Here is a 13,765-nt window from a genome sequence, read left to right on the forward strand (position 1 = left end):
TGTTCAGAAGTATTGAAACTCTAAATTCACTTTCTGCCAGCTTTTAAAATTTTGTGGTATAAGATTTCAGAATAACATAATCTAATAAATTATTTGTAAAGTCATGCTTTTGAAATGGTATCCTTTTAAATTTTTTACAGACTTGGTACAGGTTAGTGAATGTTCTTTTTTCACTTACATCTTTTTCCTGGCTTTTTTAGTATGTTTTTGCTGGAAGGAAACTATGACTTTTTAAAAACTTTACTGTAACGTCTCTCAGTATATCAGGTATTGTACAGGTAAACGTGTGTAATATATAGTGTTTGCCCTCAGACTACTTTTATTCTGAGGTGGACATATATTTTGATTGTTTGCCCTAATTCAGAATTGTTTTTCAAAAAAATCCTTTAACAACCGATAATAAATAATAGTTTTAAGCTTAGGGGAACAGAGCCACTGTTGCTTTTGTATTCTTGGACCCTAGCAATATACTGTAACTGATAAAGTCTAAGCTACAACTGATAATCTAATCCATAGGCTGAGAAAAGGAGAGATGTTACAGGTCTTTTTTGCCTTGTGTTTCAATCATTCCCACACAGGATGCTTGAGCTCCACATTAGAGCACCAAGTGGCTTCTCATCACCAGTCCTCAAATAAAAGTAAGAAAGTAGAGGTGATTGACCTAACCATAGACAGTTCATCTGATGAAGAGGAGGAAGAGCCATCTGCCAAGAGAACCTGCCCTTCTCTCTCTCCCACATCACCACTAAGTAATAAAGGGTAAGTGCTGAGATCTTAAAAAAAAAAACAACAACTCATTGTGAAAGTTAATTTTGCAAATAGGATTAAAAGATCTGCTAAATAAAATGATTGTAAAACTTAACTTAGTAATCAGAATAGGTGGAATTTTTCTCAGGTGTGTTTCTTAAGGGGTTGGAATAATGCATTAAAGGGGTCACTTGGATATGGTCTTCATCATACCAAAAGATGATTCTAGCACAGTGGTTCTCAAACTTGGGTATACATCAGTATCACCTGAAGGGCTTATTAAAACACATTGCTTCCCTAGCCCCCATGTCTGATTCAGGAATAGGAACTGAGGAAATGTGTATTTCTAATAAGTTCCCAGGTGATCCTAATGCTGGTCATAGGATTTAAAATATTTAGTCAAACTGGAAAATGTGTGCTGTAAAATTAACCCTAAGTTGAGTGTTTCAAGCAGAAAGCAGAGAAAGTCCAGATGAATGCTTTAAACCTGCCTCAGAATGTATAAGACTGGCAATGAAAGAAGTGTAGGACTTAAGTTGCAGTACACAATGCTTTATGTTTTGCAGACTCATTTCCCATACTTTCCATTAGTCTCATATCAGTAATAATGTACCTTGGTTATGCTTCATGTCACTTCATGAAACACTGTTACCTACTTTACGTAAAACACGCTGTGCTAAACGTGGGTGATAATAAAGTAAGTAAGTACAGTCCCAACCTTAAAGAGTTAACATTTTGTAGAGGATGGTAAAACAAGTAGCTGACTCTAGCTGTACTCTTAAACAGACTGTTAGTCTTATGAGACACTTCGGGGATTCTCAGCAAAAGACTTCATGTTTTTCTAAGGCACAGTTGTAGCACACCAAAGGTAAATCTAGAAATCCATGTGTGACCCCTTTTAGGTATATATCAGGAGAGTTATGTGGCCTGATGTAATAGAATAGGAGCTATTCAGAAAATCTTCCAGCAAACTGTAGTGCCTGAAGGAAGAATGTAAGTGAGGAAGGGAAAGTCTGCAGAAAGCATTGTTACAGATTTCAAGGTTAAAGAGGGAAAGTAAACACCAGACCAAGAGCAGGCACTTCTGTGCTTGGAGTCAAATTATTTTCAAGCTTGATCTTGTTTGATGAGATAAAAAGATCTTCTATTTGAGTATATTTGTAGTTACTTGAAAGATGAAGTTGTAACAGTAAAAGAGCACAATTGTGATAAATGTGGCGCCTCTCTCATTAGAGGACTTTGGCTATTTCAGGAATCTTTATAGTACAACCAGACATATGACGCAGGTTGATATTTTCACTCTAGAGTAGCTTACTTTATCATAGAGACAGAAATAAAAGACATTAAAAGCAGTATCATTATTCTATACAAAATGAATATTTAAACACTAATTCTGCTTTACATCCTACTTTATGAACATTCACCTCTGATGAAAGCCTACATTGATGGCTGTTATCCAACAAGCCCGACCGTATTATTATACCAGCTTCTTTCTTAAATCTGAGTTGTGGGTGGGGGGCGGGGAGGGAAGAAGAGTCAAATTAGCAAAAGCTGGCGTAGTTAGAGCAAATGTCTGTAGAATTTTGATTCTAAGATATTTTATGTTTTATATATATTTTTAAATGGTATATTTAACATAGCATGACCAAAACATATCATTTTATTACTTTAAATGCCATAAAACAGCACCTTAAAATACATTTCATAAATCTGGGTATATAAATACTTATGGATTAAATGCATCATTATATATACGTTAGTTCTGCTCTTTAGTATATTGATAGTAGTCATACATATGTAAACACTTTTCCTTAAAGGAAACTTTCTGAGTGTTTAGAAATCTAATTTTTCTTCTTTGAATATTTGCTTTGCTGTTTCTCCAGAAATAGTTTGTTTATTATGTTTGGGAAATTACATTAGATGCATTAACTACTTCCTGAGCTTCCCAGTGACTAATTGAACCCAGATAGAGTATTTGCTAACGCCAGACCTTTCTCTCTTGATTTTCAGATAAAAACAAGCAACCTGAAGGTTTATGACATTTTTAGAAGAACAGCACCATATTCAGCACAAGTGACCATTTTTCAGTAATGACTAGCCAATAAATAGAAACCTATACCCAGCATATTGTATTTGTTGTTATTGTGCAGTGTGAAGGTGGAAATGCATTTTAGAATATTATCATAAAATTGAAAGAGAAGGAGCCAGCCAGGAATTAGAAAGAGGCAAAGATTAGTAAATGTAAAACATCTTGCTGTCTTCAGCTGCTGAGTGTTCATCCAGAAATTACCTTTGCTGTTTGGTATACCAAGATGTTTTCAGAGACTAGCATTTCAACTCCTTTTGTCTCTCTTGTAATCCCTTAGGTATTGTCAGAGGAGATAGCTAATGGAAAATGGTACTTTCTATAGATGTAAGAGGTTTAGTTAAGTTTCCATTAGATAAAACATTTTTATGAGGTGGATGAGAATGTATTTTATGCTTCATATCCCATTCATAAAAATATGGTAGAAGGTCATAACTAGAACTCTATTCCTGGAAATCCAACCTTGGCATCTTTTGAAATATTTTTTACCATTGAAATTGCATCTCCATACCCTGAGGACTTTACATGAAGTTTTAAAAGCAAAAGACAGCCTGTTTCTACCTTCTTTTCTCTTTATTTTCTATAACTTATATGTCTATTAGCCTCTTGTATGGTTGGGATAGCATATGGCCCTTATGTTTTCACTCAGGACTATTAGAATTCTTTTTTCAAAATCATTTTAATTCTTCCTTTTCTTTTTTCCTTTATTTCTCCCTCTTTTTGCTTTTCCCTGATTTTTGGTAAAGAAAAAAAGATTTAACTACTCAGCTACTTAAACATTTCACTCTGTTCTTCCAGAATCCCTCTCTTTGTTCTTTTTTTCTTTTTCCATTTATACTATTCTCCCTTTAAAAACGCTGTACCACCTGTTCATTATGGAGCATCTTTTTTTTTTTTGCGGTACGCGGGCCTCTCACTGTTGTGGCCTCTCCTGTTGTGGAGCACAGGCTCCGGACGCGCAGGCTCAGCGGCCATGGCTCACGGGCCCAGCCGCTCCGTGGCATGCGGGATCCTCCCAGACCGGGGCACAAACCCGTGTCCTCTGCATCGACAGGCGGACTCTCAACCACTGCGCCACCAGGGAAGCCCCTATGGAGCATCTTTACTCCTTGTCTTGCTGCCTTCGTTCATTCAGCAGGCCTTTTATGTAAATAGCGTGATAATGACTGTGCCGGGCATTGAATATACCAAGATAAACAGTACCTAGTTTTTATTCTCATAAATCTTACAAGTCTGAGGGCCACTGTTAACTCCTCACTGCTCAGATTGCTGCATTCCCCTAGTCTTGTTATATGTGTTTTCTTTGCAAGGATTTACCTAAACTTTTTACTAGCCAGCACTCTAGTGCTTATTTTTTAAAGGTTTCAGAATTTTGTCTGCTGTAGATACTTTTCACTCATATTCCATTGAATTGGCTCAGCCATGCCTTCCCCCTGCATTCTGAAAGTGTAGATGACGTCGTTCCAAAGACAACATGTGATTTATGAATGTTGGATACCATTGCGTCCATCTTTTTCCCTGTAGCCTCTGAAAGATGCTATTAAGTATACAAATTATTTCCTAATAATTATGGTAGTCTAAATTATATATTGCTTTACTTGTCTTTTGTTTTAATTTCCAGCACAAAAACTAGGACTCATTGTGAGATGCAACCCTTTTTAAAAGTTCAGCTGACTCATGAAAATTTCACAAACCTTTTCTTCTTCTAGCATATTAAGTCTTCCACATCAAGCATCTCCAGTGTCCCGCACCCCAAGCCTCCCTGCTGTAGACACAAGCTATATTAACACATCCCTCATCCAAGACTACAGACATCCTTTCCACATGACACCCATGCCTTATGACTTGCAAGGTGAGTCACCGGTTCTTCTGTGTCGTCACATAGCATTGTGAATGCCTTTGATCTATATAGTCTTCTTCTGGGCAAGTATAAGAAAGGTTGAAAGATTAGGAAAAGAAGGGGTTGGATCTGGGAAACTGGGAGAAATATACACTGTGGTCATAAATAAATACAGACTCAGTTCCTTGTTCATAGCCAGTGTTTTACTACCAGTGTTTTACTACCAGTGGTAAAAACAGTGTAATGATCTTTAGGTTTTGTGTGCTTCAAAGTAGTCTGCAGGTTGTTTTTTAATGACTTCCAGTATGTTGCTTTAAATTTTGATATTTATGACAATTATTTTTTGTTCCGTGAATCCAGTTATAATGCAGCAGGCATTGTGGGTAGCTATGTCATATTGTATTTTAGATAATGCAGAATTGAAACATTGGAAAGCTTTAATTTTTATTCCGGTGAACCTGATTCTTCTTTTTGAAAGTAATTTGAAATGTCAGTATACTCATTTCTACGATGTACTTTGAGTTCATAATAATCATTTACATTATCAAAAAGAATTACTAGTTCTCATTATGTTTGTAATTTAATAATTTGTACATTAGCCATATTATCTGAGAACACTTTTTAAATTACAAAAAGCCATATATGCTCATTGTAGAAAATATAATACAGAAGCACAAAGTGCCCTCCACCCATTTCCTACAGTAAAATTCAGGGTCACTGGCAAGGATCTTGGGAGCTGAGATAGTTGAGTGGATTCTTAGTGATTGTTATGAAAACCCTATTTCAGCTCTGTCCAATAGAACTTTCTGCAATTAGGGAAATGTAATCTGACCAGTACAGTAGCCACTAGCCACATGTGGTTATGGAGCATTTAAAATGTGGCTAGTATGACTAAAGAACTGAATTTTTCATTTTATTTAATCTTAGTAAATTTAAATAGCCACATCAGGTGGTTAACAGCTACCCTGTTAGACAGTGTAGCCCCGTTTCTCACTGCCTGTTAGCCCACTGCCAAACTCACTATCAAGAACCGCAGTACTGGGACTTCCCTGGCGGTCTAGTGGTTAAGACTCCATGCTTCCAGTGCGGGGGATGCAGGTTCGATCCCCAGTTGGGGACCTAAGATCCCACATGCCTTGCCATGGCATGGCCAAAACAAACAAACTAAAAACACAGTACTATACATTTTGCAGGATCCTTATGTTATAATCTGTTGTAGTGTAGACAGTGGATGGATCCCCAAAGTGTTCATGTTGTTGTCATATTTTTATCTATACCTGCTTGTTGTACTTTTCTCCAAGTTTAGATATCATAATGAGGCATTTTATTCATGTTGGTTTACTTGCTCTTCGTCGCATTACACATTGGGCAATATGGACAAGAATGTGACTTGGAAGGGGCCGGCTTACAGTGACTTCCTGGCAACCAGGGATGAGAGCTGGTCCTTCTGTAATAGCCTCCACACCAGCAGTTAGACACCCCCTCAGATCTCTTCCCCTCTTATGTCACTCAGGAGTCTCTGAGTTAGAATCTGGAACAGATAGTGGGAAATGAAGGAATCTGAGAAAGAAAATCTGTCTTACAACTTGCTTAATGTAAAAATCTTCTTATCCACAAAATGAGACCAAAGTAATTACATACCTCATGAGGTGCTTGTGAGGAGTAAATTCGAGTAGATTGAAAGGTGACTTTAGGGGAGTCGATGAGAGCATCTAGTGAAAAGTGCTCTGTCAATTTAAGGGATCAGTGTTGGACTTAACAGGGCAGCATTGGCCCAAGTCCCACAAATGGAGTCACCAGGAGTGCAAATCATTGCTAAAGCTTGAACTCTAGGCTTTGTAATCTAGAGATGGGAGAGATGTAAAACATTCAGCTCAACTCTTCATGTTTAAATAAAATTCTAAATGAATTTAGAATTAGCTTTAAGATATTGTATTTGTAGTATTGGGGCATTTGGAAGGCTTTTTCTTTATTTGTTTTGTTTCTTTTTTTTAAACTAAATTTTTTCTCCCACAGGATTAGATTTCTTTCCTTTCTTATCAGGAGACAATCAGGTATGTTATATGAAAAAAATACTGTTATTTTAATTCTAAGTTAAAATACTTAAAAGTATAATATGTAGCCAAGAGAAAGAAAATAAATTTCCTTAGGAAATTCAGAGTAGTTATACCCATTATTGTTAAGGTTTTAAAACTTTAAATAAAAGTCCCTTTGTTTCAGCTGTGCCTGAATATATAGTAACTACAGTGTCTATTTGTTGGTTCCCAGTACTGTTTTATAAAAAACAGGGCAGTGAGTCATATTGACTGATAAATTTCTTGGCCATATATCTCCAGAAGATAAAGAAAGTGGACTCTTCTGTTTCCTGCTGCTTCTGAGTATATGCCTCTTTGGAAATAGCATTATGAAAATTGCTTGCAATCCAAATTAAAGCAAAAAAATAATATTTTTATTCCCTCCCACAACCCCCCCCCCAGTTTCAGCTACAAAAATGTCTCTTAAGATCAGTGATGTGCCAATAAAAATTAAAAGGTCAATGATGTGATCATTACATAAGACCATTTGATTTTGCAAAATGTTTTACTAAATATTTCAGAAACACCAGGTACTCAGAATATATTAAATTTAGGACTTTGTTCTGCTGAGAAGAAAGTTTATTAATTTATAAGTATAATTAACTTTATTTCCTGTGTTTTGTTTCCCCTCCCTAGCATTATAACACCTCCCTGCTTGCCGCTGCAGCAGCAGCGGTTTCAGATGATCAAGACCTCTTACACTCGTCTCGGTTTTTTCCATATACCTCCTCACAGATGTTTCTTGATCAGTTAAGTGCAGGAGGCAGTACTTCTCTGCCAGCCACCAATGGAAGCAGCAGTGGCAGTAACAGCAGCCTCGTATCCTCCAACAGCCTAAGGGAGAGCCATAGCCACACTGTCGCAAATAGGAGCAGCACGGACACAGCATCCATCTTCGGCATCATACCAGACATTATTTCATTGGACTGATTCCCTTGCCCCTGCTGCTCCCATCCCTACCCCAGATTAAATGAACTTGGTAGAAAGAAGAGAACTTTGTGCTATGTTTTACCTTATTCTGTTTAGAAAAGTACACAAGCGTGTTTTTTTCCTTTTTTTTAGGGAAAAAATTAAAAGAAATGTACAGAGAACAAAACTATATTTTCAGTTTTACTTTTGTATATAAATCTAAGACTGCCTGTCTGAAAAAACACTTGTAAAAAACAAAAAAAAGGAAAGAAAAGAAAAAAAAAAGAAAAAAAACAAGTACCCACAAACCACCTTCAGTTCATTCTTTCTGGATTCTGAAGATTTTTTTTTCATCATTTGTCCTATTTGGTTTTATTTTACTTCAATGGCATTATTTTATTTGCAATAACAGAAAAGGAATTGCATGTATGAAGTTTTAAATTGTGGGCTTTTCTTTGTTGTGGGGAGGGGCTGGGGGGGATAGTTTTAATTTCCATTTTCTAAAAATGACAGACTTGGATTCTGTTTGTGTGTGTGCATATTTTATCCAGCCTTAAGTTATAAATCTCATCTGTTCCTCTGCATTCCCTATGTATTTTCAGGACATAGCTTGTGGGTGTGTATGTGTCTGTGTGTATTTTTGTGTCGTTACTGTTCCTTCTCCCGAGTTTGCATTCAGTTGATAAATCAGTTGCCTGCTTCTTTAAAAGTGCTTTGAAGGTCTTGAACTCTCATATGAGCATCTTTATCAACTGTCCCAATTGCATGTTCTCCATCACATATTGTCTCTTATTTGCTAGATACCCCCTGAGAATATGTTTCAGAGATTGGAGTAGAGCTATCTGGGTAAGGAGTAGGCTTAGCCGACCTGTGAATAATACACTTTAGTCTAGTTCTTTATTTTAAATTTGGATTGCCAGTATTATGTATTTAAACCAAGTCTGTGAACACCTGCTTTTTTGGCCACAGGGTAACAAGTTTTCATGTGAGATCTTCATACCAAAGTAGGAAGTAAAAATAGCTTAGAAAGCCCTGTTGGATGTCCTGTGCAGCTGACAGAGGTAAGGCTACATCACCTCAAAAAAGACAGTCAATTATCCTTAAAAGTAAATTCTCTTCGGAAAATACAGTGCACCATATGTCAGTCTGTAGAAATCTATCATCTGATAAACAGTTGAAATTCAAAATGGGCTTGATCCTTAGTCATTTTCACTCTCTGGTTCTGAGTGTACTTATTTTTTTAGCCTAGTTATCTTGTTTGTTTTATATTTTTCTTCATCTTTTAAAGACAAGCATGACATAGGAAAGTCAAGTCTTTTTAAGAATTCATGGATCAGTCTGATCTACTCTTATTAATAATGGAAATGTAAATATATTGAAAACTGTTTTTCAGGAAATGAGTGAGGGTTGGAGGGAAGGAAAAAGTGGTTCTACTTGTATTCCAAAATCCTCGTCAGAGAAGGTCCGTTTTTCAGGTAATATCTGAAGGTGTTGAAAATATTGTTTATCTGATTGAAAGGTTTAGCAGAAAAGATAAAGAAGGGGCATAACGATTACCAATTTTCCAGACTGGATTTTTATATCACAACTGTTAATGTTCTCAGAGTTGTTCTCAGAGTTGATGAAGGACCACCTTTGTGTATAAAATTGTCATTTTAAACCTTGCAGTGGTAACAAATTGACCTACTTTAATCCAGTTAAGAGTTCAAGATGGCTGTATCTTCAGTTGTCTGATGAAATTAATGGTTCACATGACTGTGTGGCATCTAAACATACCTGTTTTTACAGTATCTCTCTGCCACCAAATTGTTGACTTGAATTTTGAAAAACAGGTTGGTATTGATATGTATATGTGTGTGTGTATATATGTATTTATAGACAAGTGTGTGAGTGACAACTGAGTTATATAGTCTTCCCCTACGCATGTGTATTCCACACATACATGGCTGAGTTATAGTCACTAAACAATTTGCAATAAAAAAAATTCATTGTCAGTTAAAACAGGAAATAGTTAAGTTTTTAAATGAATCTGGTGTTATGTGAGTACACACTTTAGAACTCTCATTGCCATGTTAACTTAGGCTAATATCTAATAGTATTATAATTTGTGTCTAAATTCAGATTGGGATAGAAATTACTTAAATTGTAGGGAGTTGCTTCTTTCATATTGTAATAGGAAACGTTTCTGTTAATTCAGCTACCTAAGATAAAATGAATAGTTTTGTTTTTCTTTATTTGTTGTTGTTAGTGGTCTCAGAATTCTGATCAATAACTTTGTGTATGATGCTGAATAACAGACTCTTTGAATGATCCAGTTGAAAAACCGTCCCTCTACTTTCTTCAGCCCAGTTTTGGAGAGGGTTATTTTCTCTCAGGGTCCTGCGTTATACCAACCGAAGGGAAGAACAGGTAACAGGGAGAAATAAATGTCTGTCTAGTGGCTTTGGTCGTGTCTCCGCGGGAGAAACTAACCATTCAGTTTGTCTTTTTATTTTAGTTCATTCCACTCTTACGGAGTTTGTTCCCTTCAGTTGTTAACTTTCTAAAATGTTGCAGTAGTAGTAACTATTACTCTGTTGGTCTCATGGCCGCTATTAGTCAATCAGACTTTTTATGGTCCATAGTAATTATTAGTGGAGTCATGCACTGCATCTTTATCTTCTAAGTTTTTGTTTGTTTTTAAAGCACAGTTATTTCTTTTTTCCCTAGCCCACTGTCACTCCCCCACCCATGCTAATATTGACATGCTGTCTGTGGACTAATGACTCTCAGAATTTTTAGTCACGTTACCACCATCCCCTTGCCTTGGTCACTCATAATAGGTGCGCATATGTTTGTGTGTCTGTATAGTACTGTGGGTGTGTGTGTGTGTGCATATGCACACACACACATCTTTAGTATAATAGCTGTTTGACTAGCAGGGTTGAAGTGGCTTTTAAATATTTTGTGGGCATTATTGAACACGTTTTTAAAAGTATCTGGACCTTAACCATGCCACGCTTGGTTGACTAATTTATTTTGAGCATTAAAAATTTTCTACTTCTATTAATGTAGACATTATCACAGTTCTCTATTATTACTGACTTAGAAAAGATACACTTAAGCTTCTGAGAAATGTGATTTCTTGGCAGATTTTCCTTTGAGTCAAATGTCTGAAACTGAATGAAAATACATCCCAATTTTAAATTACTAATTGTGGAAAAAACATTGTTTTTAAACAGCTCCAATTTTAAACACACAAAACACTTCAAGATCTTTAGGACTTTAAAGCACATTTGAAATTATTTTAGTAAGAGTTTTGTTTTATCAATACATGTTGAATTCTGTTTTTTAATTAAAAGAAAATACAAAGCTTAGATTTCAGAAAGAGGGAGGGAGAATAGCTGGTGGTCCCAGAGTGTGCTGCTGTTAATTGTTTAATTAACAAAGGGGAAAAATGTATATAAACAGATATAAAAGTTACCATAAATTCCATGAACTTAAATCTGTGATTCATTGCCTTAAAACTTTCTCTCTTAGAATTTCCATACCGCATGCCAAACCAGTAAAATGGCTTTTAAAAATGTATAGTAGACCAATGTCAGTTTGTATAAAAGTACCAAGTGAAAATATTTATTACATGCATTGGAAAAAAAATTGTTTACCTATTGAATGTTACCTGTTTATGTAGAGCTCTTTAGATGTAATAAAAGAAAAGCCTTCAGTTAATTTGTCTTCTGTAAAATACACTGCTGCGTATACAAGGGGACAATCCCTATGAGAAAAAGTGACGATGCTTTGTGCTTCCAGAGCCCCTCTGATCCAGAGATTTCAAAGCATGACAAGTAACTCATTCTCTTGCAACATGCTTTGAGGTAAGTAATGAATATACAGCTATCATTCCCCTTTCTTACTGAAATATGGCTAGCTTTGTAATGAACCACAGCATCCATTTAGTTTTAAATCTGTTTAATCTGCAATTTGATTGTTAAGAGCACCATGGCCTTTTCTTTGCAAACAATACTTGGTGCTAGGTAAACCAACAGGAATTTCAGGAATGAGCATGAAACCCAGGCATGGGGTAGTGTCAGAGCCTTTCCTGGGGTAGAAGTTTAAATCAGAGCACATCCCAGGATCTTGGAATCCTACCCACTGAACACCCTTAATGAGGAACACTGAGTCAGTGGACACAAGCCCCAGGTTCTCAAGGCTGTTACACACCACTTATGTTTTTGGCAAGGTCTACTTCAGGTTCCTGTTAGGCAAATGAGATTCATAAAACTTGCTTTGAAACCAAACGGGTACCATTCAGTGGCATATAAAGACAAAGCTTTGAGGGAACGTACCCTCGTTTATTGTTATAGCCCAGAACTTCCTTTTCCTGTCCCATCTAAATCACAGGTATCTACTGTCTAATCCTTGGTATTCCAGAGTGGCTGTGCAGGACTAACTTCCTCATGTCCATGATGAGTTAAAAAGAAATGTGGCGCACTAGGACCCTTGAGCCTTGCCTGAAAGTGAAATATAGCAGTTCAACATGGGTGCCAACATCTAACCAGCCCTCAGATGGATTTACCATGAAGGTAATGAAGTTTAAGCACCAGGGCCCCTCACTTGCTCTGGTCTCTTCCAGGGTCCCAGGAGCAGCCCTAGTAATTCTATATTTCTACTGTAATATTCTTAAAGAAGGCTGCCGAATCGTATAACCCTCAGACCCCACAAAACCTGGATCTGCCCCTGTACCGAGTGAGCCTAAGATCCCCAGCCTGACGATCACAAGGTCACCTACTTGGTGTTTTGGGGCCCATATACTGCCTGCCCCCACGCAGCTCCTAGGAATTCCTACTCACTTCATTGGCAGTTACACTGTTGGGGAAATGAAAGCGGCTCTCCTTTCTCAGGACCTCCATTTGGTCTGAGGCCGTGCAGCATCGTGAGATAGCTGCACTAAGACTGTGACTGTTTTGTCCCCTGAAGTTTACCTTGTTCCTGGCCCTTAGATTTGCGTTCTGTGTAAACCTCCCCAGAGACGCACCTCCCTCTTAATTTGGTTTTCTTTTGCTTTAGCCACTAAGGCACAATTAGAAAAAGCCACAGCCCAGAGATCCCAGTTTTGATACATATAAGGATGAAAATCTCTGTAGTTAAGAGTTCTGCCCCGCTCCGCCCTCAGCATGCTGGTGTGTGACTCCAGCCCGTTTTAGGGCTGTGCTGGCGCTAGCGATGGATCCACACCGTTGATGAGTGCACAGGCAGCACCAGCCTGGCACCTCCTGGCTACATAACTAACTTAAAAAGCCACTTGTGCTGGAAAAGCTCCCGGCAGGACCAGTACCCCTACTATTGATTTCCAGGGCTCTCTCTCTGGGTCATGGCTGTGGCCTGTTCCATCCCCTTATTACTTTCCATTAGTCCTGAGGAAATGGCTTGAAGCCATCATCAGTTTGGCCCACTTGAGCAGACCATCCCAGTCCCATGAACCTCTCTGATAATGGGTCAGGGAGAAGCTCAAAATTCTGACAGAAGCATCATAACAGGTCTTCTCAAGCTCTGCAAGGCCTCAGTGAATGCAACTCGTCACATCTGGTTTCCTTTGGTTTGGGGTGTAGTCGGATCACTCTTCCCAGGGTTTAGCTGATGCTGCCTTGTTTTAAACCTGTTTTTTATCCTGTTTATGAATGAATATCCTGAACTACATTAGTATGCACTGGGAATGAGAATTTGTATGTGACCCTGTGGTGCTGCAAGAACTGTTGCCATAGTTTGAGCTCTCTGTTTGTTGCTGTTTCTCAGCTAGCTTTATCTTGGAAATGCGGAAGATGATTCTAGCACCCAAATACAGAATATTAGTCTTTCGGTAAATTGCCCTTTTTAGGAGAAGCACGACCATGGCAACCTAGGATTACACTGTGCTCTACAATTTGCAAAGGCCCTTTGAAGACCATTCTCAACAGGCTCCATGAGGTAAGAAGTAGGAATCCAACCTCAGTGAGGATCCTAAGGCTTTGAGGGGTGAAATGATTTGCCCAAAATCACCTGACTCAGAAGTGGCAGAGTCAGGACTGGAACCCTGGCCCAACTCTAAACCATAGGCTCTTTCCATGATATAAAGGGCTAGACTGATGGTAG

General features: G+C 37.7%; 1 protein-coding gene across 3 annotated transcripts in view; it reads left to right on the forward strand.

Annotated features, from left to right (window-relative positions):
* PIAS1 (protein inhibitor of activated STAT 1) overlaps nt 1-11,365 on the forward strand; it is a 121,674-nt gene extending 110,309 nt beyond the window's left edge. For 2 of the 3 annotated variants that reach the window (XM_067751799.1, XM_067751803.1), the window contains exons 11-14: nt 579-759; nt 4,543-4,685; nt 6,690-6,727; nt 7,385-11,365. In XM_067751799.1, coding sequence (XP_067607900.1) covers nt 579-759; nt 4,543-4,685; nt 6,690-6,727; nt 7,385-7,678 — 656 coding nt within the window. In that variant the 3' untranslated portion in view covers nt 7,679-11,365. The other variant, XM_067751808.1, reaches the window with a different exon arrangement.
* Nucleotides 11,366-13,765: the final 2,400 nt, after the last annotated feature.

This window comes from Pseudorca crassidens, chromosome 1 (genome assembly GCF_039906515.1).
Source record: "Pseudorca crassidens isolate mPseCra1 chromosome 1, mPseCra1.hap1, whole genome shotgun sequence".
NCBI lineage: Eukaryota > Metazoa > Chordata > Mammalia > Artiodactyla > Delphinidae > Pseudorca > Pseudorca crassidens.